At 60.9% G+C, this 19847-nt stretch overlaps 1 protein-coding gene across 1 annotated transcript; it reads right to left on the bottom strand.

Annotated features, from left to right (window-relative positions):
• Window positions 1-2317: 2317 nt before the first annotated feature.
• Window positions 2318-11354, bottom strand: LOC102448631 (cytochrome P450 2A13-like). The gene is made up of 9 exons (XM_075915587.2): window positions 11119-11354; window positions 10511-10673; window positions 9701-9850; window positions 8122-8282; window positions 7656-7832; window positions 7104-7245; window positions 6680-6867; window positions 5906-6047; window positions 2318-5179 (listed from the first exon to the last, which is right to left on the bottom strand). The coding sequence occupies exons 1-9, from the start codon at window positions 11296-11298 to the stop codon at window positions 4998-5000; spliced, it is 1485 nt and encodes a 494-aa protein (XP_075771702.2). The 5' UTR covers window positions 11299-11354; the 3' UTR covers window positions 2318-4997.
• Window positions 11355-19847: the final 8493 nt, after the last annotated feature.

The raw sequence follows: 19847 nt of genomic DNA, 5'->3' as shown, positions 1-19847 counted from the left end.
CAGGTTTGTTGCCAAATGCGAAGCTCTACCAGTCGGTAGCAGAGATCCTACAGTTACACCACTGGGCACTATGGCCCGCGCTGACAAGGTACCAACACCGGGCAGGCAGAGTTAAGCCACTGTGCATTCTGTAAGTCTAGGCAATGACACCGGCCGTTCAGGCGCCTAGTGCACCCCCGCCAAGGTCGGCCGGAGAGCATCCTCTGTGGTGTCCTTTTATAGACCGGTACAGACAACGTACATCACTTCGTTACGTACCAGGCGGCCACCCTCTGTTGCCTAGTTACCTCCCCTCCCCTTATGCCGGGGGGCTTACCTTCTGTTCGCCATCCTGTCAGTTCCGACCTGGTCCTGAACCTCGCTCGGTATGTGCATAACTCCAGGGAGTCCTTGTACCACGACATTCCTTAAGCTGTTCCGTTCCTCCCTTTTGGCTGACTGTACTTGGTCCTCCCATGCTCCACCTAACTTACACAATTACACCGTTATCAGGAGGGTCTCTTTCTTGGCTCCTGAGTTATTGAGCTAAAGTCTGGCTCACTAGATTCTAGGCCTGTTGCTGCTTTCATGTTACGGGCCTCTATTCAGGCCTGCGGACTCCATGTTCCCGACCCTCAACTTACTACTGGTGGGTCCAACTGGGCAGCCCATTTCACTCACAAAACCCGACGCGCAGTGTTGTCTTCAAGTCGTCGTTGTCGAGTCTCAAGTCACGACAGTTCAAGTCTCGAGTCGAGTCTCGAGTCCCCAAAGTCACTTTCAAGTCGAGTCTCCAGTGTGAATTTAAAAAAGATCAAGTCACTTTTGAACGAGCCATCAACGTCGGTAAATAACAATAGTCACTGTCTGTTTTCATTTCTTAACATACATCACACTTGCCGTACTGGCTAACTACTAGCAGTGCAGCTGGGAGACGGGGATGCGATCGCTGCGGTCAGGGCCGGCCTGAGCCCTTTTGGCGCCCTGACCCTGGGCGTGCGGCGCCGTCCCCGGGTGCAGGGCGCAGGCCTGCCCGTGGAGCGCAGGCCCACCCCCAGTGCGCACGGCTCATGTGCTCGCCGGCCACGACCACTGGCATGCACACGGCGCATGCACTGCCCAGCCCGGCCCAGCCAGTGCAGCTGGCACACACACACCAGGTCGTGCAGGGCCACACAGCTGTGCAGGGAAGGGCGCTGCTGGCCGGCACCGCGGGGCTGGCGCTGCAGGAGCTGGGCGCGCGGCTCCTGATGGCAGCTGTAAGGGACACCGCGAGCCCCTTACAGCTGCCATCAGGCAACCCCCGTCGGTTGGCACCCTGGGCAGCTTCTCGGCTCGCCCAGGCCTCCGTCTGGCCCTGACTGCTGTGGGCGGTTTGTTACGAACAACAGCGGCATTTTTGGACAATTTTTTCACCGAGTCGATTTAACAAAATGAGCGAGTCTCAAGTCACAAGCAATGAACCCAAGTCGAGTCTCGAGTCGAGTCTCAAGTCACAAGCAATGAACCCGAGTCGAGTCTCGAGTCGAGACTCAAGTCACAAGCAATGAACCCGAGTCGCGTCTCGAGTCGAATCTCAAGTCACAAGCAATGAACCCGAGTCGAGTCTCGAGTCGAGTCTCAAGTCACAAGCAATGAACCCGAGTCGAGTCTCGAGTCGAGTCTCAAGTCACAAGCAATGAACCCGAGTCGAGTCTCGAGTCACAAGCAATGAACCCGAGTCGAGTCTCAAGTCGAGTCTCAAGTCACAAGCAATGAACCCGAGTCGAGTCTCAAGTCACAAGCAATGAACCCGAGTCGAGTCTCCAGTCGAGTCTCAAGTCACAAGCAATGAACCCGAGTCGAGTCTCAAGTCACAAGCAATGAACCCGAGTCGAGTCTCGAGTCGTGGGATGCTGGGTTGTATTCCCCTGGAAGTGTTTGCGGTGAGCTTTGACTGGCTCTCGTCTTGAAAGGCCGTGTGCGGTTTTGAAACGTAACTCTCTTTTTACACCCAAAACAAAAAAGCGGGACCCCTCTCCCCTCCCCCGAAAAACGAAACAACCCCCCGGATCCAACGCCGCCCTGAGAAGGTCTCTGGATAATGGTTCAAACGGCAGGAGGGCTCCGCGGGGTCCGGCTCTGGGCCAATTTATTGGGCATGGTTTTGCTCTGGTGAGAAACTGGAAAAAAAACCAACCCGCCCTTCCGGTGAATCAGCGTAAACGTTCTGAGTTCAGACGGTCAATGAGGGACTTTAGATTCACACCAGGCTCGGTGAAGGGCAGCGGTTTCCCCTACGTGCGTATTCCGCCAGCACACGCGGCGGTGGAGACCCCGGAACAAAGGTGAACACGCAGACGGCACGGGAGGCTTTTATTTCACAAGGTGACCAGCGGCGGTTGCCCTGCCAGGCCGAGTGACAAACGCACTCGCCCGTGTCGCGGCCGCTCGCTTGGATCCCTCGTGGTGCACGAAGCAAGCACGAGTCCTGGTGCCCCCGTGTCACAGGCAGCCCCGCCCCCCCGTCGGAAGCCAGATGCCGATTGGAGGGTACAGCTCTGGGGAAAGGGTTCTGCTGGAACGGGATGTTGTTTGGGGCCTGGCACGAATAGTCACCCCCCAAATTCACCGTTCCAGTGACGGGTCTTCAGCAGGCTCTTCCTCCCCTCCCCCAACGAGCCCGAACGGGTGAGCCCAGAACTCGTCTTAGGAGAGACACCGTGGACTTCGAAATTCAGCTGGAAACCGAGCTGTGGGCCCTGAAATGCCACCGGCTTGTAAATGGCGTCCTCCCGAAATCGTGACAAAATGGATTGCACACAATGTGCGAGAGACTTGGCATGGGTTTGTAATCGCAGCGTGTGTGTGTCTGTGTGTGTGTTTCACACTATGCAAGATGGTTGGTATGGATTAGTAATTGCAATATGTGTGTGTGTGTGTGTGTGTGTGTGTGTGTGTGTTTCAGACAATATGCATGATGCTTAGTGTGGAATTGTAACTGCAGGGGGGGTGTATCACACAACATGCAAGAAGCTTAGTGTGGAATTGTAACTGCAGGGGTTTGTGTGTGTGTATTGCACAACATGCAAGATGTTTAGCGCGGAATTGTAACTGCAGGAGTGTGTGTGTGTGTGTGTATCACACAACATGCAAGATGCTTAGTGTGGAATTGTAACTGCAGGGGTGGGTGTGTGTATCACACAACATGCAAGACGCTTAGTGTGGAATTGTAACTGCAGGGGTGGGTGTGTGTATCACACAACATGCAAGACGCTTAGTGTGGAATTATAACTGCAGGGGTGTACTTGTGTGTATCACACAACATGCAAGACGCTTAGTATGGAATTGTAACTGCAGGGGTGGGTGTGTGTATCACACAACATGCAAGACGCTTAGTGTGGAATTATAACTGCAGGGGTGGGTGTGTGTATCACACAACATGCAAGACGCTTAGTGTGGAATTATAACTGCAGGGGTGTACTTGTGTGTATCACACAACATGCAAGACGCTTAGTGTGGAATTATAACTGCAGGGGTGTACTTGTGTGTATCACACAACATGCAAGACGCTTAGTGTGGAATTATAACTGCAGGGGTGTACTTGTGTGTATCACACAACATGCAAGACGCTTAGTGTGGAATTGTAACTGCAGGGGTGTGTGTGCGTGTATCACACAACATGCAAGACGCTTAGTGTGGAATTGTAACTGCAGGGGTGGGTGTGTGTATCACACAACATGCAAGACGCTTAGTGTGGAATTGTAACTGCAGGGGTGGGTGTGTGTATCACACAACATGCAAGATGCTTAGTGTGGAATTGTAACTGCAGGGGTTTGTGTGTGTGTGTATCACACAACATGCAAGACGCTTAGTGTGGAATTGTAACTGCAGGGGTTTGTGTGTGTGTGTATCACACAACATGCAAGATGCTTAGTGTGGAATTGTAACTGCAGGGGTGGGTGTGTGTATCACACAACATGCAAGACGCTTAGTGTGGAATTGTAACTGCAGGGGTGGGTGTGTGTATCACACAACATGCAAGACGCTTAGTGTGGAATTGTAACTGCAGGGGTGGGTGTGTGTATCACACAACATGCAAGATGCTTAGTGTGGAATTGTAACTGCAGGGGTGGGTGTGTGTATCACACAACATGCAAGACGCTTAGCGTGGAATTGTAACTGCAGGGGTGGGTGTGTGTATCACACAACATGCAAGACGCTTAGTGTGGAATTGTAACTGCAGGGGTGGGTGTGTATCACACAACATGCAAGATGCTTAGTGTGGAATTGTAACTGCAGGGGTGGGTGGCTGCACATGCTGGGTTGTTCTACACAATCGGGCTGCCCTAGGGCTCTCGTTATGGCAGGGCACACATGGCCAGGACGCTGCTCTGTCTGTAGCCAGGCCTCCCCTCCATGGGCTGTCTCGTCAATGTCAGGGCGGGAGCAGTGAAACTGACAAAACGTCCCTCCCCTCCACCAACCCCCAGAGACCCAGGTTCCCGGACCGGCCTCCAGCTGGGAGTCGAAGCCCTGGGCAGATTCAGAGCCCGCTCGCAGCAGGGAGCCCTGAAATGGACAAGCTGGCCCTGCTCCCGGTGGAGAGTGGGCAGGGGGAGTCCTTCGAGCCCCAGGTGCCTTCCCCCCGCGGGGAACGGGAGCAGCCCCGTGGCCCCCGGGGGGGCAACCGGGCCAGTGGCAGGGAGGGGCCAGCACCCTAGGGTGCGTGGACGGGCTCCTGGAGACACTCACCCGGCCACCCCCAGGCAGCTCGTGTGGACGGAATTACTGCCGTGCCTGTCACTCCACCTAGTGTAGGTCCCCCTGGATTGCAGTGCAGCTGGAGAGTGGGTCCCGTCGGGGAGCCCTGCTTCCCCGGATCCCCAGGAAAGCTGGTCCCCCCAGGAGACTGGCCCTCTTGGCTCCATCTGGCGACAGGCCCAGTTCTCACCGTGACAAATGGCCAGATCTTCCCTTCCCCCCTCCCCAGATCCCCCCTCCCACCCTCCCCAGGGCCACCCGGAGCAGCCGGGGCGCTAGCGCGGCACGAGGCAGAGCTGGTAGCTGCGGGGCAGGGTGGCGAACCCCACCAGCTTCGGGGAGATGTCGACGTCCTGGGGCGCCACGGGCGAGCGGAGGCGGAAGTGCTGCAGGATGCTGGTGAGGAAGAGGAAGAGCTCCATGCGGGCCAGCATCTCCCCGAAGCAGTACCTTTTCCCTAGGAGAGACCCGCGCCGGGCGTCAGGGGCAGCCGGGAGGGCTCTGAGCCCGCGGCCCCTCTGCCCCAGTCGGACGGACGGGGATCTGGATTCACACCGGCCGGGATCCGGCCCCGGGGCAGCGACGCGGATTCACACCGGCCAGGATCCAGCCCCAGGGCGGTGACGCGGATTCACACCGGCCGGGATCCGGCCCCAGGGCGGTGACGCGGATTCACACCGGCCGGGATCCGGCCCCAGGGCAGTGACGCGGATTCACACCGGCCGGGATCCGGCCCCAGGGCAGTGACGCGGATTCACACCGGCCGGGATCCGGCCCCGGGGCAGCGACGCGGATTCACACCGGCCGGGATCCGGCCCCGGGGCAGTGACGCGGATTCACACCGGCCGGGATCCGGCCCCAGGGCAGCGACGCGGATTCACACTGGCCGGGATCCGGCCCCAGGTCAGTGACGCGGATTCACACCGGCCGGGATCCAGCCCCAGGGCAGTGACGCGGATTCACACCGGCCGGGATCCGGCCCCAGGGCAGCGACGCGGATTCACACCGGCCAGGATCCGGCCCCGGGGCAGCGACGCGGATTCACACCGGCCCCAGGGCAGCGACGCGGATTCACACCGGCTGGGATCTGACACCGCAGCCGCGCATGGTGAGCCGTGGCCGGGCCAGGGGGGTGTCTCGCTGCGGGGGAGGGGGGGCGCCGCGCTCGGGGGAGGGTCCGTACCGATGGAGAAGGGCACGAAGGCGTCGCTCTTCTTGAAGTGGCCGTTGCCGTCCAGGAAGTGGCCGGGGTCGAAGGTCTCGGGGGCGCTGAACTGCGAGGGGTCATACAGCACGGAGCCCAGCACCGGGTACACCTCGGTGCCCTGGCGGGAGAGACGGGAGAGCCGCGTGATCGCCCGCGGGCACGGCCCGGCGCAGGCGCGATCTGTCCCAAAGCGAAGGTTACGTCGCGGGGCGGCTGGTTGGGAGATCCCATCTCGTCGCCTGTCTCCCGACGCCCGCAGCTCCGGCAACTGCGCTCTGCTCCTCCCGGAGCTGGGAACCGCCCCCAGGAGACCCGGCTCTGACCACTACCCCCCGCTGCCACCGCAGCGCTGGGCCGTACACCACACACAGCAGGCGCCTCCTGGCTTTCCACGCGTATCGTGCCAAGGCAGCCCACGTCAGGTAACGGGTACTAGGGGACCAGAGGAGCCCCCAGAGCTGAGGTCAGGCCCCGGTGCTGCCCGGAGCCGCACAGACCCTGACAGACATGGGCGCTGCCCACTGCGTGCGAATTCCCTGCCCCAAAGAGCCTACAGTGGAAACGGGAAAGGGAGGGATCACGAGCCCCACAGGTGAGTGTAACGTGGGGAAACTGAGGCAGGGGTGAGGCCCTAGGCCCCATGATGAGCTAGTAGCAGAGCCAGCCACAGTGTGGTGCCTTGCCTGCTAGATCACGCAACTTCCCAGAGGCAGCACCCTGCCCAGCCCACCCTCCTGGGGCCGGCGCTACCTTGGGAATGATGTACCCCCGGAAGGGGGTGTCCCGGGTCACCCGGCGGGCCAGCCCCATGGGGATGACGTCGCAGAACCTCTGGAACTCGTGGATGACGGCGTCGGTGTAGGGCATGTGGCTCCGGTCCTCCATGCTGGGGGCGCGGTTGCGCCCGATCACCCGGTCGATTTCCTCGTGGATCTTTTCTGCGGGGACGGCGGCACAGCTCCAGGGGGGCCCGGCGGGAATCCGGTTCGGCCCCGGGGGGGGAGCTGCCCCCCACCCGACTCCGGCTTGGCCCCCGGGCAGCTAAGGCTGAATCCAGCCCTGGAATCGCAATGGGAGAGGGCCAACCCGTCCGCCCCCGCCCCCCGGCTTCCTCCGCCTCCCACGGGCGCCCCCCACCGGGTCCTTTGGGCGGCCTGTGCGCCGGGGCGGCTACCTTCGATCTCGGGGTGCTTGAGCAGGATGAGGAGGCCGTAGCGCAGCGTGGTGCTGACCGTCTCCGTGCCGGCGAAGAAGACCGAGAGCGTGGTCAGCACGATGTTCTTCAGGGAGAACTCGGAGGCCGGGTTTTCCTGCTCCTGGAAAAGACCAAGGCGGGGCAAAGGGACGTGTGAGGACCTTCCCGATTCGACTGGGCAGACGCCAGCCGGGACGTCGCTGTGCTGTCCCTGCTCCTGGCTGCTCCTGCACAAAAATGAAGCAAACCACAATCCCCCCCTTACAGCTCTCCTTCCCTGTAGGCAGGGGGGAAACTGAGGCACAGCGCGATGCTGTGATGTGACTAAGGCCACAAGGGCAGGCGGTGGCAGAGCCCAGCTCAACGGAGTTCCAGCCCTGCACCTGCACCCCGGCTCTGTGCTTTCCAAGGGGCTTGATTTCCCTGCCCCCCACGCCTGAACCCCGGTCTGACCCGGGTACAGTACAAAGCCCCGGTTAGAACCAGGCCGTTTGCTCTTCCAGCTTCCGCCCCCTCCCCACCCCCCGGCACCTGCTGCATTTTGGTCAGGAAGCAGTCGATGAAATCCCGCGGGGCGCTGGGGTCCAGGCTCTCCAGGTTCGCCTTCACCTTCCTCTGGATGAACTGCTCCAGCCCGGCCAGCTGCTTGAAGGCCTCGCGCTGGGGGCCAGGCAGGTAGCACATGGTGCCCGAGAACATCTCGTAGAGCTGGGGACAGGGAGAGCCACGGAGCCGCTGAATGGGGGCGGGGTGGAGAGCTGGGGGGTCCCTCCCCTGCCCCCCCTCCTCAGTCTGTTCATCTCTCCCGGTTCACACCGCCCGCCCACGTTCCCTTGGGTGGCACCCAGCACCGCAGACCCCGCCTCAGCTCCACTCTGGTCTCCCCAGCTCCGTACCCCCTGGCCCGGAGGAGCCAGCGCCCCCCCGTCCCCACGGGCAGGCCTGGGAGCCGTGGCGGGGGGCTGGGCTGCTCCCCCCGGCGGGGACCCCGGCGTACCTGCCCCCAGGCGGTGGCGGTGAAGCGGAAGCTCTCGGTGATCATGTAGAGCAGGGAGAGGAACTCCTTGTCCTCGTAGTCGAACCGGTCCCCGAACACCACCGAGCTGATGACGTTGGACACGGAGCGGCTCAGGAAGTAGGTGGGGTCAAAGGGCAGACCTGGGGGGGGGCACACGCATGGGGTGGGTGCCTGCTGGCGTGGGGGGCAGTGCCACGGAGCATCTTGCCTCCACGGATCCCTCGGCCATGTGCCACGTCCATGTGCGGAATAATTTTTTGGTGTGCACCGGGAATGTGCACTACCGGTAAAGCCAACAATGTGGTGGAGGCAACTGAATCTCTCTGGAGCGGCCACCCAAGCGCCCAGCTCACAGGGAACGCTGCCGACGGTCCCCTGACCCCTGGCTGGAGGCCCGGCCCAGAGGGGGAGAGGAGGAGAACTGACCCGGCCCTCGCGAGCAGCCCACGCTGTTCCCGGCTCTGCCCCCCACCCTCTTCCCCCTCACCCAGAGCACACGGGCTCCCACAGACCAGCCCTGAGGGGCAGTCTGAACCACGAATCCCTCTGTTATTCAACCCTCCTGGGTGTTCCTGCCTCGCCCCTGCCGGGCCCGCCGGGCCCAGGGGCTGTTTGCTTGGCAGCTGTGAGTGCTGAGCCGGCTGTTTCTCAGGTTGATCTCTGTCCTCGCAGGCTGGTTTCACGTGTCGCCTCCCGCCCTCTTTCCACGTTGGCCACGTCTTTGCCTGCACTGGCAACTGACCAGCTACGCTGGCGCCCTCATTGGCGTCAACCCCCACCCCGCCCGCGAGCGAGCGCAGCTTCGCGCCGGTCCGCGGGGACACAGCCCTGCCGTGCTGCAGGCAAATGTGCCGCCAGCCACGTAGCCACCGCCTGCCCCCGGTGTGGTGGCGACAGGCCCGGAGTCCCGCCCGCACCCGCCGGTTTTCAGCCCACCCCATCTGTGTCCGTGGTCAGCACCCCACGCGCAACCCTGCCCCCTCCCTGCTCCGTGCCTCAGTTTCCCCCTCTGCCCAAAGGGTGTCCTGAGCGTCTTTGCAAAAGGGAAGCACCTGGAACGGGTGTCGAGGGAACGGAGGGAGGGCACTTTGCCCACTTGGGGGGGCTGTGGGCGACTCGCCTGGAGCCTGGACTCTGATTCAGGTGGGTCCCGGGCCGGATGGGACATGCCCCCGACCAACCAAAGGGCAGACCTGGAGGGGGGAGACGCCCACTGCTGGGTGGGGCACATGCTAGCAGGGGGCTGCCCCCCGATGGATCCCAGCCCCCCAAGTCGCTGCTCACCCGGAGCTTCATCACAATAGGCCTGGCCACCTGCTCATGCCTGGCTCTGCAGCCGCCTGCCCCCATCCTTGCAGCACCCCCCCACCCCGGCCGGCCCCCCCAGGAGGCAGAGTAGGGCTATCTTTGGCAGAGCCTACGCCTCAACTCCTAGGCTTGACCCCTCCTCGTGGGCCCTGCCCCCGCTCTGTGACTCAGTTTCCCCATCTGCACAATGGGTGCTGTGAGGCTGGCTCCGGGGCGGGGATGGGGGCACCGTTCCATGCCCACGACCCACCTTTTGTGCCCCGCAGGGCCTCCTGCAGGAAGTGCACCTCCTCCAGGATCCGCTCCTCGATGCCGCGCTTCCCCACCCCGAAGTTCCTCAGCGTGGTGATGGAGAAGCGGCGCAGCTGCTTGGCGCGCTCCCCGTTGCTGAAAGCCACTCCTGGGGGGGCGGGGGGGAGGAGCCAGGCCGTGAGGCAGGGACCCCGGGGTGTTGTAACCAGCCACTAGGGGGCGCTAACGAGAACCTTTCCCGCGGGGGCCGGGGAGGGGGAATTGTTTTATTTCTCCGATGGTGCGGGGGGGGGGTAGCTGGGGCCCCGAGCTGCCGCACAAATCAATAAAACAGAGACGGGTTTTGCCCGGAGAAATGCAGCGGGCGAGAGTGCCGGATTTCCCCCCCCCCACCCCCCCCCCCATTGCTCAGGGACTCGTGGGGTGTCCCTGTGATCCGGCTTTAGAACAGCCGGGCGGTTGGCCCTGAAAAAACGCCCAAAAGCCGCCGAATGAAATGCAGGCGGGGGCAGGGAACGGCATTGACTCCCCCTCCCCCCCCCCCCCACGTTCGCCCTCCCAAACTTGACTTTGGACCCGCCATGTGGCTTGGCAGCCAAGCAGCAACGGGCCCCGGGGGCGCTGAGCGGAGAACCCGTCTCGGGGCCCAACGGGCAGGAAGCTGCTGCGATCGGGGCGGCACGGAGATTTTCGGGATGGCTGGGAACGGCCGGAGCAGCCCGGGTGGGCGCCCGCCGTAGGCCCGTCTGGGAGCTGCCCCCTCGCGCCCCCCGGCTCCCTCCCCTCCCCTCCCCCGGCGGTGACGGACCGTAGCCCCGGAAGAGCCAGTCGAAAGTGGCCTGTATCCCGCGCCCGCTGAAGTCCTCGGCCTGGTCCAGCAGGGCCTCCTTCACGGCCCGGTAGCCGCACAGCACCACCACCCGCCGGGGGCCCAGGTGCAGGGTGTAGACCGGCCCGTAGCGCTCGCTGATCTGCCGCCGGGACGGGGACACCCTGAGACACGGGGAGTGGAATGCAGAGCACCCCCCCCCCCGAGCAACCCTGATCCCCCGACGCCAACCCACGTACGCCCCGTCCCAACTCAGCACCTTCCCCGTCCCACGCTGCCCCCCCATGATCCTCGCCCCACACTCCAGACCCCTCGCAGCAAGCCGAGTCCTGCCCCCCCATGATCCTCGCCCCGCACCCCAGACCCCTCGCAGCAAGCCGTGTCCTGCCCCCCCATGATCCTCGCCCCATACCCCAGACCCCTTGCAGCAAGCCGTGTCCTGCCCCCCCACCCCCTGCCCCTCCTCATACCTCTTTACCCCACCTTTGCTCCCCACAGCTCTACCCCCTGGGCCTCCCAGTGCCCCTAGTGGGGGGCCTGCAGGGGGTGGCGGGCGCAGCCTGGGGGTCCCAGGAAAAGCCACCTACCTCCAGCAGGGACTTGCGCATGTTGGTGAGATCCACCTGCAGCAGGTTCCCCAGCAGGGGCAGCGGGAGGGGGCCCGGGGGCATCTTCCCGGCCCCCCGCCTCTGCCTCCAGCTGGAGAGGAGCAGGAGGCAGGAGAGGCCGATGACCAGCACCAGGGTGACGGCCCCCAGGAGCTCCATGGCCGGCCGGGAGCCGCTTCGCTGCCCTGCCCTTCTCCTGTGCTGCCGGCGGCCGGGGCAGGGCGGTTAAATACCCGGCCCCCAGGGACCCGGGCATGGGCGTCGCCCTTACATCACCCCCTTGTGCAACTGTGGCTTGGCCTGCGTCCCGCCCCCGGGGAGGGCTGCTGGAAGGGGGGAGGGAGGGAAGATTGTCCAGGCTGTGTCCCTGGAGCGTTTGCATGTCCCTCCCCCCCCCCACCCTGGCCGCTCCCCCCCAGCAGCAGGGCCCTAGCGTCAGTGGGTGGTAGTGGACACCGGAGTCTGGCAACGCTTCACCCCAGGACCCCGGCCTGGAAGGAGCCGCCTGGCCCAGGCCAGCCCGGCGGCCGACCCTGGGCATCACCGGTGCCAACGCCGGCCTCCCGCGAGTGGGTGACGTGACCCCGGCTCCAGAACCTCCCGGCTCTGGGAGGGGAGCAGCCTTCGCGTGCCCAGCCCCTGCAGATCCTCTGCCAACAGCCCCGACCACCAGCTCAGCCCCTCCCCGGCGTCCCCCCGAGAGGGAGCCAAGCGGAGCCCCACGTAGCCTCCAGAGGGGGAGGGGTTTAAACCCCTCGGCCAGGCAAATCCTTGTCACAAGCCCCAGGCCTGCCTCCTGCACGTGCCCCGAAATCGGGACTCGACCCCTTGGAACCGACGTGGCCCACCTGTTTGAAAAGCACCCTTGGCCCAGAGGGAAAACCCGGGTGCGTCTGCCCCTCCAAGCCACTTTGCAGCAACGTTCTGGGCCAGAGAGCCGCCCCTCTCCTCTAGGGGGGCCCCTAAACCCCAAACCACGTGCGCCAGTTTCAACCAGACCCCCAACCCTTCCCCCCCAACACCCACCCCTTCTAGCACAGGATTCTCAACACTCCAAACCCAACCAACAGTTTGCAGCTAAATACTTTTAAAACCCACAGACTCCTGGAGTTGGTGCAAAGGCACCTTGGAGAGCTGGCAAGCCGTGTTTGCAGAGACTGTCAAACCCAGCTATTTAAACACTCCATTTCAACAGTTTGCAACACAATACTGTTCAGTTCATCCCCACACATTCCTCCTGCATGGCCCTAAATGACACCCGACAATCGAAAGCTCCTTTTTAAACCACACCCCCCAAAGCACAGTTTGCAGCGTAAAATCCCCAATATTTTTAAAAAGCGCTCAAAGCCAACAATTGGCAACAAGGTGTGCACGTCCCCCCCCAACTCACAAACAATTTGAACATCAAAATCACCTTTCGTAACCATTTAAAAACTCACACCCTTTGCACACAGTAAAAAACGCGGTATTTAAAAACACTCCAAACCAAGAGTTTGCTGCAAACTACTTTTCAAGAGACCCCCCCCCCCCAGTCTCCTGCATATGCCCTAAAACACAAACAACCATTTAAACAATAACACCAACTTTTTAAAGTCCCCTGGTTTTAAAAGAGCCCACCTTTTTAAAAGCCAAAATCAGAAATGTACCTTCCGCCACAGGGTAAAGGAGGGGTTAATCGGACTTCCCACAAGTGTACCTGGGCCTTTGGGTTAAAGAACAAGCAACGTTTTAGTGAGTATTCTTCCCTAGATACCTCCAACCCTGCTGCATCCTATAATACCATGTTTTGTGGTTTGCTGCTGTTTTTAAAATGGCACAACTACAGTTCCCATGGGATTTTCCTTCCCCTGATGACATGCAGCTTTTGCAGCCTCTACACATCAACAGGTGGCAGATGAGTGGCGTTATCTACTGTGTATTTTAGAGAGTTTGTCTGTCTCTGTCCGTGTGGCCGTCCCTCTGTGAAGAGAGGCTAAAGCGACTGGGACTTTTCAGTTTGGAAAAGAGGAGACTGAGGGGGGATAGGAGAGAGGTCTATAAAGTCATGAGTGGTGTGGAGAGGGTGAATAAAGAAAAGTTATTTATTAGTTCCCATAATAGAAGAACTAGAGGACACCAAATGAAGTTAATGGGTAGCAGATTTAAAACTAACAGAAAGTTCTTCTTCACCCAGCGTGTACAGGCAGTCCCCGGGTTACGTACAAGATAGGGACTGTAGGTTTGTTCTTAAGTTGAATTTGTATGTAAGTCGGAACTGGTACATATTGTAGGGGAAACTCTAGCCAAACATTTCTCCAGAGCTCAGTTTTATTCTCCCACACCTCACTTCCCTCAGTCCTTTATTCTCAAGCTGAGGTGTCTGCTGAGAAAAGCTGCTCCGCGTCTCCCTGGTCTGCTGGGGGGGGCACAGCTAGTGCGGGGTTGCCTCACCCCGTTTGTAAGTAGGGATCTGATGTAAGTCGGATCCATGTAACCCGGGGACTGCCTGTAGTCAACCTGTGGAACTCCTTGCCAGAGGAGGCTGTGAAGGCTAGGACTAGAACAGAGTTTAAAGAGAAGCTAGATAATTTCATGGAGGTTAGGTCCATAAAAGGCTGTTAGCCAGGGGATAGAAATGGTGTCCTTGGCCTCTGTCAGAGGCTGGAGATGGCTGGCAGGAGACATATCGCTTGATCATTGTCTTCGGTCCACCCTCTCTGGGGCACCTGGTGCTGGCCACTGTCAGCAGACAGGATACTGGGCTAGATGGACCTTTGGTCTGACCCAGTACGGCCGTTCCTATGTTCTGTGAATCCGTTTGTCAAGAACTCCTCCTAAATGGTAAGAGCTTAGGACCACCAAATGTGGCAGGCAGCTTTCTCTTCTCCTCACTTAAAGCACAGTCAGGGTTGAGTTGGGCCAGGACAATGGGATGGGCCGGAAATGGGATTGTTTTCCAGCCAACGGAAAGGGAGGGGTGTGATAGAAGGGCTAGTTATACCCACGGATAACCACAGGGGGCAGCATGCAGCAGCTGGTTGGCAGCATGGCCCATGCCACCCTAGCGTGCCCTAGGAAGCAGGTGCCGGCTGCCACGTGGCTCCCACTGCCCCTGGGGAGAAGCCATGGGCAGGCCGCATGGCCCCCGCTGCCCTCGGCCAGCTCCATTCCTTGGGTAATGCTGGGTAAGTCTTCTAGTAGAATATATCTTTTCAGAGTTACAGCAACATAACTCATCTGGAGTCCAGCAGCAGTCACGCTGGTCAAGACAGTCTCCTCCCCCCCTCCTCACCCCCCAAGAAAGTTCAGGTTTTCTTACCGCTTCAACTCTGCGTTAAACAGACGTCACAGGCTGCAGCGGGCAAGGTGAGTGATCCCTGCCACTCTTCATAAAGGGCTCCATGGAGGAGTTACACGGCCTCTGCCTACACGTTCCCCTTTGCTGTGTGGGGGGGGTCTTGTGCAACTGAGCTGCTTAGGGCTAATTCTTCCTTGAGAGGCATTTTCCTGCTGATAGGATCAAACAGTAAATCAGCATGAACCACAGCCCTTCACAGCCCGATTCCCTCCCTGCCAGCGTGGGGGCCGAGCCGATATCTGGGAAGGTCTTTGGGTGGTTAAACAGGTTCCGTCCCGCGCCGAGTCGAGGTGTCTTGTGAAATCACAGCGGGACTGGCCAACCCTTGTACAGACCCCACGGATACCTCCCGCGTGGCACGCCAGGGTTCACCCCGGCACCCTCCGAGCTGAGCCGGGCTCGGGTGAGGTTTGCAAACCCGCAGGCCGTCCATTTCGCGGCCGATTCAGGTTTGGTGTTGAAGCAGACTTTGCCAAAAAAAAAAGTTGTAAAGACTTTGAGTTGCTCAAAAGCCCCAACCCAAGTGTTCCGGGAATGCCTGGGGCTTTACTTTAATATTCCTCAGAATCGGCCGCCCCCCTCCGCCCCGTGTTTTGGGCGAACGCCCAGCAACCCAAATGACTGATAACCAGTATCTTTGATCTTGGCGGAGTCAAGGAGAGATAATCATTTCCAAACCAAGGTCTACAGGCTCACTGACCGCAACAGATCGATCACCCCGTCGTTTCGCTAGGGGGCAGTGAAATCGACTCCTCTCCGTCGTATTCAAACACGTCTCTAACACCCCGGCTCAGACGGCGCAGGGGAGGGGTTTTTCCTTTCTTTTAAACCGACTTCGTTTTCTCCCCCTCTCCCGCCCAGGGCTCTGCTCCCCACTTTTCAGCGGCTTGCTGCGAACCGTCCTTGTCTCAAAGCCACCACGCCACTGTGCCCCGCAGCTCTTCGGACTGAAAAGCCGCAGGGCCTCAGACGGAGGGGCCCCACCCCCGTCGTCATCCTATTTACGGGCCGGGTGGAGCTACCGGCAGGAACGCAGACAACCGTTTTCGAGGGGGCCACCGAGCGATGATTCCCCTGGTCCTGTTGCACCTGGGCCAGCGTGTCGGGGAGCCCCCGACCCTGCACCCCCATCCACAGCCAGACGTCACTCTCAGCCGGCCGGTAGAGTCGGTGTTATTGGTTCTCAGGGACACAGTGCGGCATAGGAGCGATGTCGGCACAGGCACCGAGAGCAGACAGCCGTATTCCTCTCGGGGGGCAGGGGCTCGTGGCCCCTTCACCCCCCTGTCCTGCTCTAAGCCTCTGCACTTATCCTAGCCCCGCCAAGCCTGTCCCAACTCGCAGGCCTAGTTCTCAGCCTGGTGACACCCCCACCTGTATCCTTCGTGTCTTCCTGGGAAAGAGTTATCTTCTGAGACTGCCCCCTTCCCCCAGCTGTCTGGGCCCAACACACACCTGGAGTGAGTGGTAGAATCATAGAGCCATAGAGCTGGAAGAGACCTCAGAAGGTCGTCAAGTCCAGCCCCCTGCTCTAGGCAGGACCAATCCCGACTAAATCAACCCAGCCAGGGCTTTGTCAAGCTGGGACTTAAACACCTCTAGGGATGGAGACTCCACCCCCTCCCTAGGGAACCCAGCCCAGCGCTTCACCACCCGCCTAGGGAAAGAGTTTTTCCTAATATCCAACCTGGACCTCTCCCACCACAACTTGAGACCATTGCTCCTTGTTCTGCCATCTGTCACCACTGAGAACAGCCTCTCTCCAGCCTCTTTGGAACCTCCCTTCAGGAAGTTGCAGGCTGCTCTCAAATCCCCCCTCACTCTTCTCTTCTGCAGACTGAACAAACCCAACTCCCGCAGCCTCTCCTCGTAGGTCAAGTGCGCCAGCCCCCAAATTATTTTGATCACCTCCGCTGGACCCTCCCCAATGCATCGTGGGGAATCACACCTAACGCAATGCAGCCAGGCAGGAACACAGGATTGCAAAAGTAGACAGCCCCCCCCCCCCCCCCCCGCTACATCGCAGAGTAACACACCTATATTGTATCCTGGGCTTTCCTGCGCAAAACCCACTTCCTCAGATGCTGAGCTGGAGAGGACTAAAAACCTCGTTTTTATGAAAAGGAGGGGAAAGGTGCCCGTCCATTGGAGGACGGTGCTAAGGCGGCTGATGAAGTGGGCCGGAAGTGTCCCATTCTTAGCTATTGAGTAAAAGCGCCAATGTGAACGGGAGGGGGGCTGGCTTTGTAATGCGACATCCAGTTAATGGTTTTGTCCAAGCCCAGGGAAACGGTGTCACATCCGCCGATGAAGGTCAGTTCCGCACCCTGGCTCTGGGACTGGCTGGTGAAACGCCTTTGTGCAGGAACAGCCACTGTTCTGCCCATGACGGAGCGACCAGGCCGGTTAAAACGTTCCCCTCCAGGTGTGTGCGCTCCCATTCCTGCGGGCTGCTGGGTGTTGATTCGCCCAACCTCTGCGGAAGTGGGTTTGGTCCACAAAAGCTCAGAGAATCCACAGGTGGGCAGAGACCTCAGGAGGCACCGAATCCAGCCCCAGCCCAAAGCAGGACCAGCCCCGACTCCATCAGCCCAGCCAGGGCTTGGTCAAGCTGGGACTTAAACACCCCTAGGGACGGAGATTCCAGCCCCTCCCTTGGGAACCCAGCCCAGCGCTTCCCCACCCGCCTCGGGAGATCGTTTGTCCTAATCTCCAACCTAGACCCCCGCCCTTGCAACGTGAGCCCATCGCTCCTCGTTCTGCCGCCTGCCCCACTGAGAACAGCCTCTCGCCAGCCTCTTTGGACCCCCCTGCAGGGAGTTGCAGGCTGCTCTCAAATCCCCCCTCGCTCTTCTCTTCTGCAGACTGAACAAGCCCCAATCCCTCGGCCTCTCCTCGGCGGTCACGTGCTCCGGCCCCCGCATTGTTCTGTGGCCTCCGCTGGGCCCTCCCCAATGCGCCCACGGCCTTTCTGTAGTGGGGGGCCCAAAACTGGACACAATGTTCCAGCTGTGGCCTCACCAGAGCCCAATAAAGGATCTGCTGGCAACGCTCCTCCTAATGCAGCCAAATATGCCATTAGCCTTCTTGGCTACACGGGCCCCTGTTGTCTCATCTCCGGCTTCTCCCCCACTGGATCCCCAGGTCCTTTTCTGCAGAACGGCGGCTTAGCCCGTCGCTCCCCAGCCTGGAACCGTGTTTGGGGGTCTTCTTATCGGCCGTGGACCCACGCCGGGTCCTCTCCCTTCCCCTCGCCCCTGGGGCCGCACGAGGGAGGCCGGCAGGCTGGGCGGTCTGCCCCCCGCGCGCTTGGACTCCGGTGGGGCGCTGCAGCCACGGCCAGGCCGAAGGGCTCTCTCCGCAGAGCGATCCGGCTTTTCCAGCCCTTCCGCCCAAGGGCCAGAGGGGGAGAGAGGCTGCCCGGGAGAGTCCGGCCGCTGCCAGCCCTGTGGCTGGGGGGTGGGGAGCGGGGGGGCGGAGTGGGTCAGCCACATTCCTGCAGGGTTCGTCCACATGGCCTGCAATTAAAGACGGTGCCAGCCATGCAGGGACGGGCCCACAATGGTCAAAGCTTGGCCGTGGAAAGCAGGTTCGGCTGGGAGCCAGAGACAGGGTCTGTCCCAGCACGCGGCACCAGCGGGGTGTTGGGGTGCCCGGGGAGGGGGATCTTGAGGGGACGGGGGATCGGGGGGCCCGGGGGAGGGGGGATCCTGAGGGGACGGGGGATTTGGGGTCCTTGAAGGAGAGGAAATCCTGAGGGGACGGGGGGTCGGGATGCCCGGGGGAGGGGGGATCCTGAGGGGACGGGGGGTCGGGGGGCCCGGGGGAGGGGGGATCCTGAGGGGTCGGGGGGCCCGGGGGAGGGGAGATGGGGGGTCGGGGTGCCTGAGGGAGGGGGATCCTGAGGGGACAGGAGGTTGGGGTGCCTGGGGGAGGGGAGACGGGGGGTCGGGGTGCCTGAGGGAGGGGGGATCCTGAGGGGACGGAGGGTTGGGGTGCCCGGGGGAGGGGGGATCCTGAGGGGACGGAGGGTCGGGGTGCCCGGGAGAGGGGGATCCTGAGGGGTCGGGGTGCTCGGAGGAGGGGGGATCCTGAGGGGACGGGGGGTCGGGGTGCCCGGGAGAGGGGGGATCCTGAGGGGACGGGGGGTCGGGGTGCCCGGGGGAGGGGGGATCCTGAGGGGACGGAGGGTCGGGGTGCCCGGGAGAGGGGGAATCCTGAGGGGACTGGAGGTTGGGGTGCCCGGGGGAGGGGAGACGGGGGGGTTGGGGTGCCTGAGGGAGGGGGATCCTGAGAGGACGGGGGGTTGGGGTGCCTGGGGGAGGGGGGATCCTGAGAGGACGGGGGGTTGGGGTGCCTGGGGGAGGGGGGATCCTGAGAGGACGGGGGGTTGGGGTGCCTGGGGGAGGGGGGATCCTAAAGGAATGGGGAGTTGGGGTGCCCAGGGAGGGGGCTGTGATGTAGTGGGGGGGGTCTGTCCACGCGTGTGGCCCTGGGCCCACTCTGCTGGGCAGCCACCGGTGGCTGCGTGGGCTGGGGGTGACCCCTGCTGGCCGGTGTCTGTAAGCACTGCCTGGGTTGCTGGGGGGGGGCGGGGTGTCTCTGCGCAGTTCCCTCTCTCTCCGGGACTCCCGTTCACACCCGGACCGGCTCTCCGTGAACTCGCCCGCCAGCCTCCTGGGGGCCCCTGGCCTCCGGTCCTTGAGCCAGAGCCTCAGGCTAGGCGGGCACGCCCCACAGAACTGCTCCAGCATCACCGGATTTTTTAGATAAAGGAAATGCAGTGGAGCTGATCTACCTCGACGTTAGTAAGGCAGTTGGTACAGAACCACACGGGGAACTATTGGTTCCATTGGAAAAGACAGGGATTAATATGAGAGTTGAGAGGTGGATAAGCAGCTGGTTAAAGGGGAGACGACAGCGGGTCACACTGAAAGGTGAAATGTTGGGTTGGAGGAAGGTTACTAGCGAGTTCCTCAGGGATCAGTTTTGGGGCCAATTTTATTTAATCTTTTTATTGCTGATCTTGGCACCACAAGTGGAAGTGTCCTGATAAAATTTGCGGATGACACAAAGTTGGGAGCTATTGCCAATTCAGAAAAGGATCGGGATATCATACAGGAAGATCTGGAGATCTTGTAAGTTGGAGTGATAGCAATAGGATGAAATTTCATAGTGAGAAGTGTAAGGTTATGCATTTAGGGATTAATAACAAGAATGTTAGTTATAAGCTGGGGACACATCAGTTGGAAGTAACGGAGGAGGAGAAGGACCTTGGAGTCCTGGTTGATTATAGGATGACTATGAGCCGCCATTGTGACATGGCCATGAAAAAGGCTAATACGGTCTTGGGATGCATTAGGCGAGGTAT

This window comes from Pelodiscus sinensis, chromosome 18, assembly GCF_052426305.1.
Source record: "Pelodiscus sinensis isolate ZL-2025 chromosome 18, ASM5242630v1, whole genome shotgun sequence".
Classification (NCBI taxonomy): Eukaryota; Metazoa; Chordata; order Testudines; family Trionychidae; genus Pelodiscus; species Pelodiscus sinensis.
The sequence above is the reverse complement of the archived record's forward strand: the minus strand, read 5'-3'. Positions and strand labels throughout refer to the sequence as shown.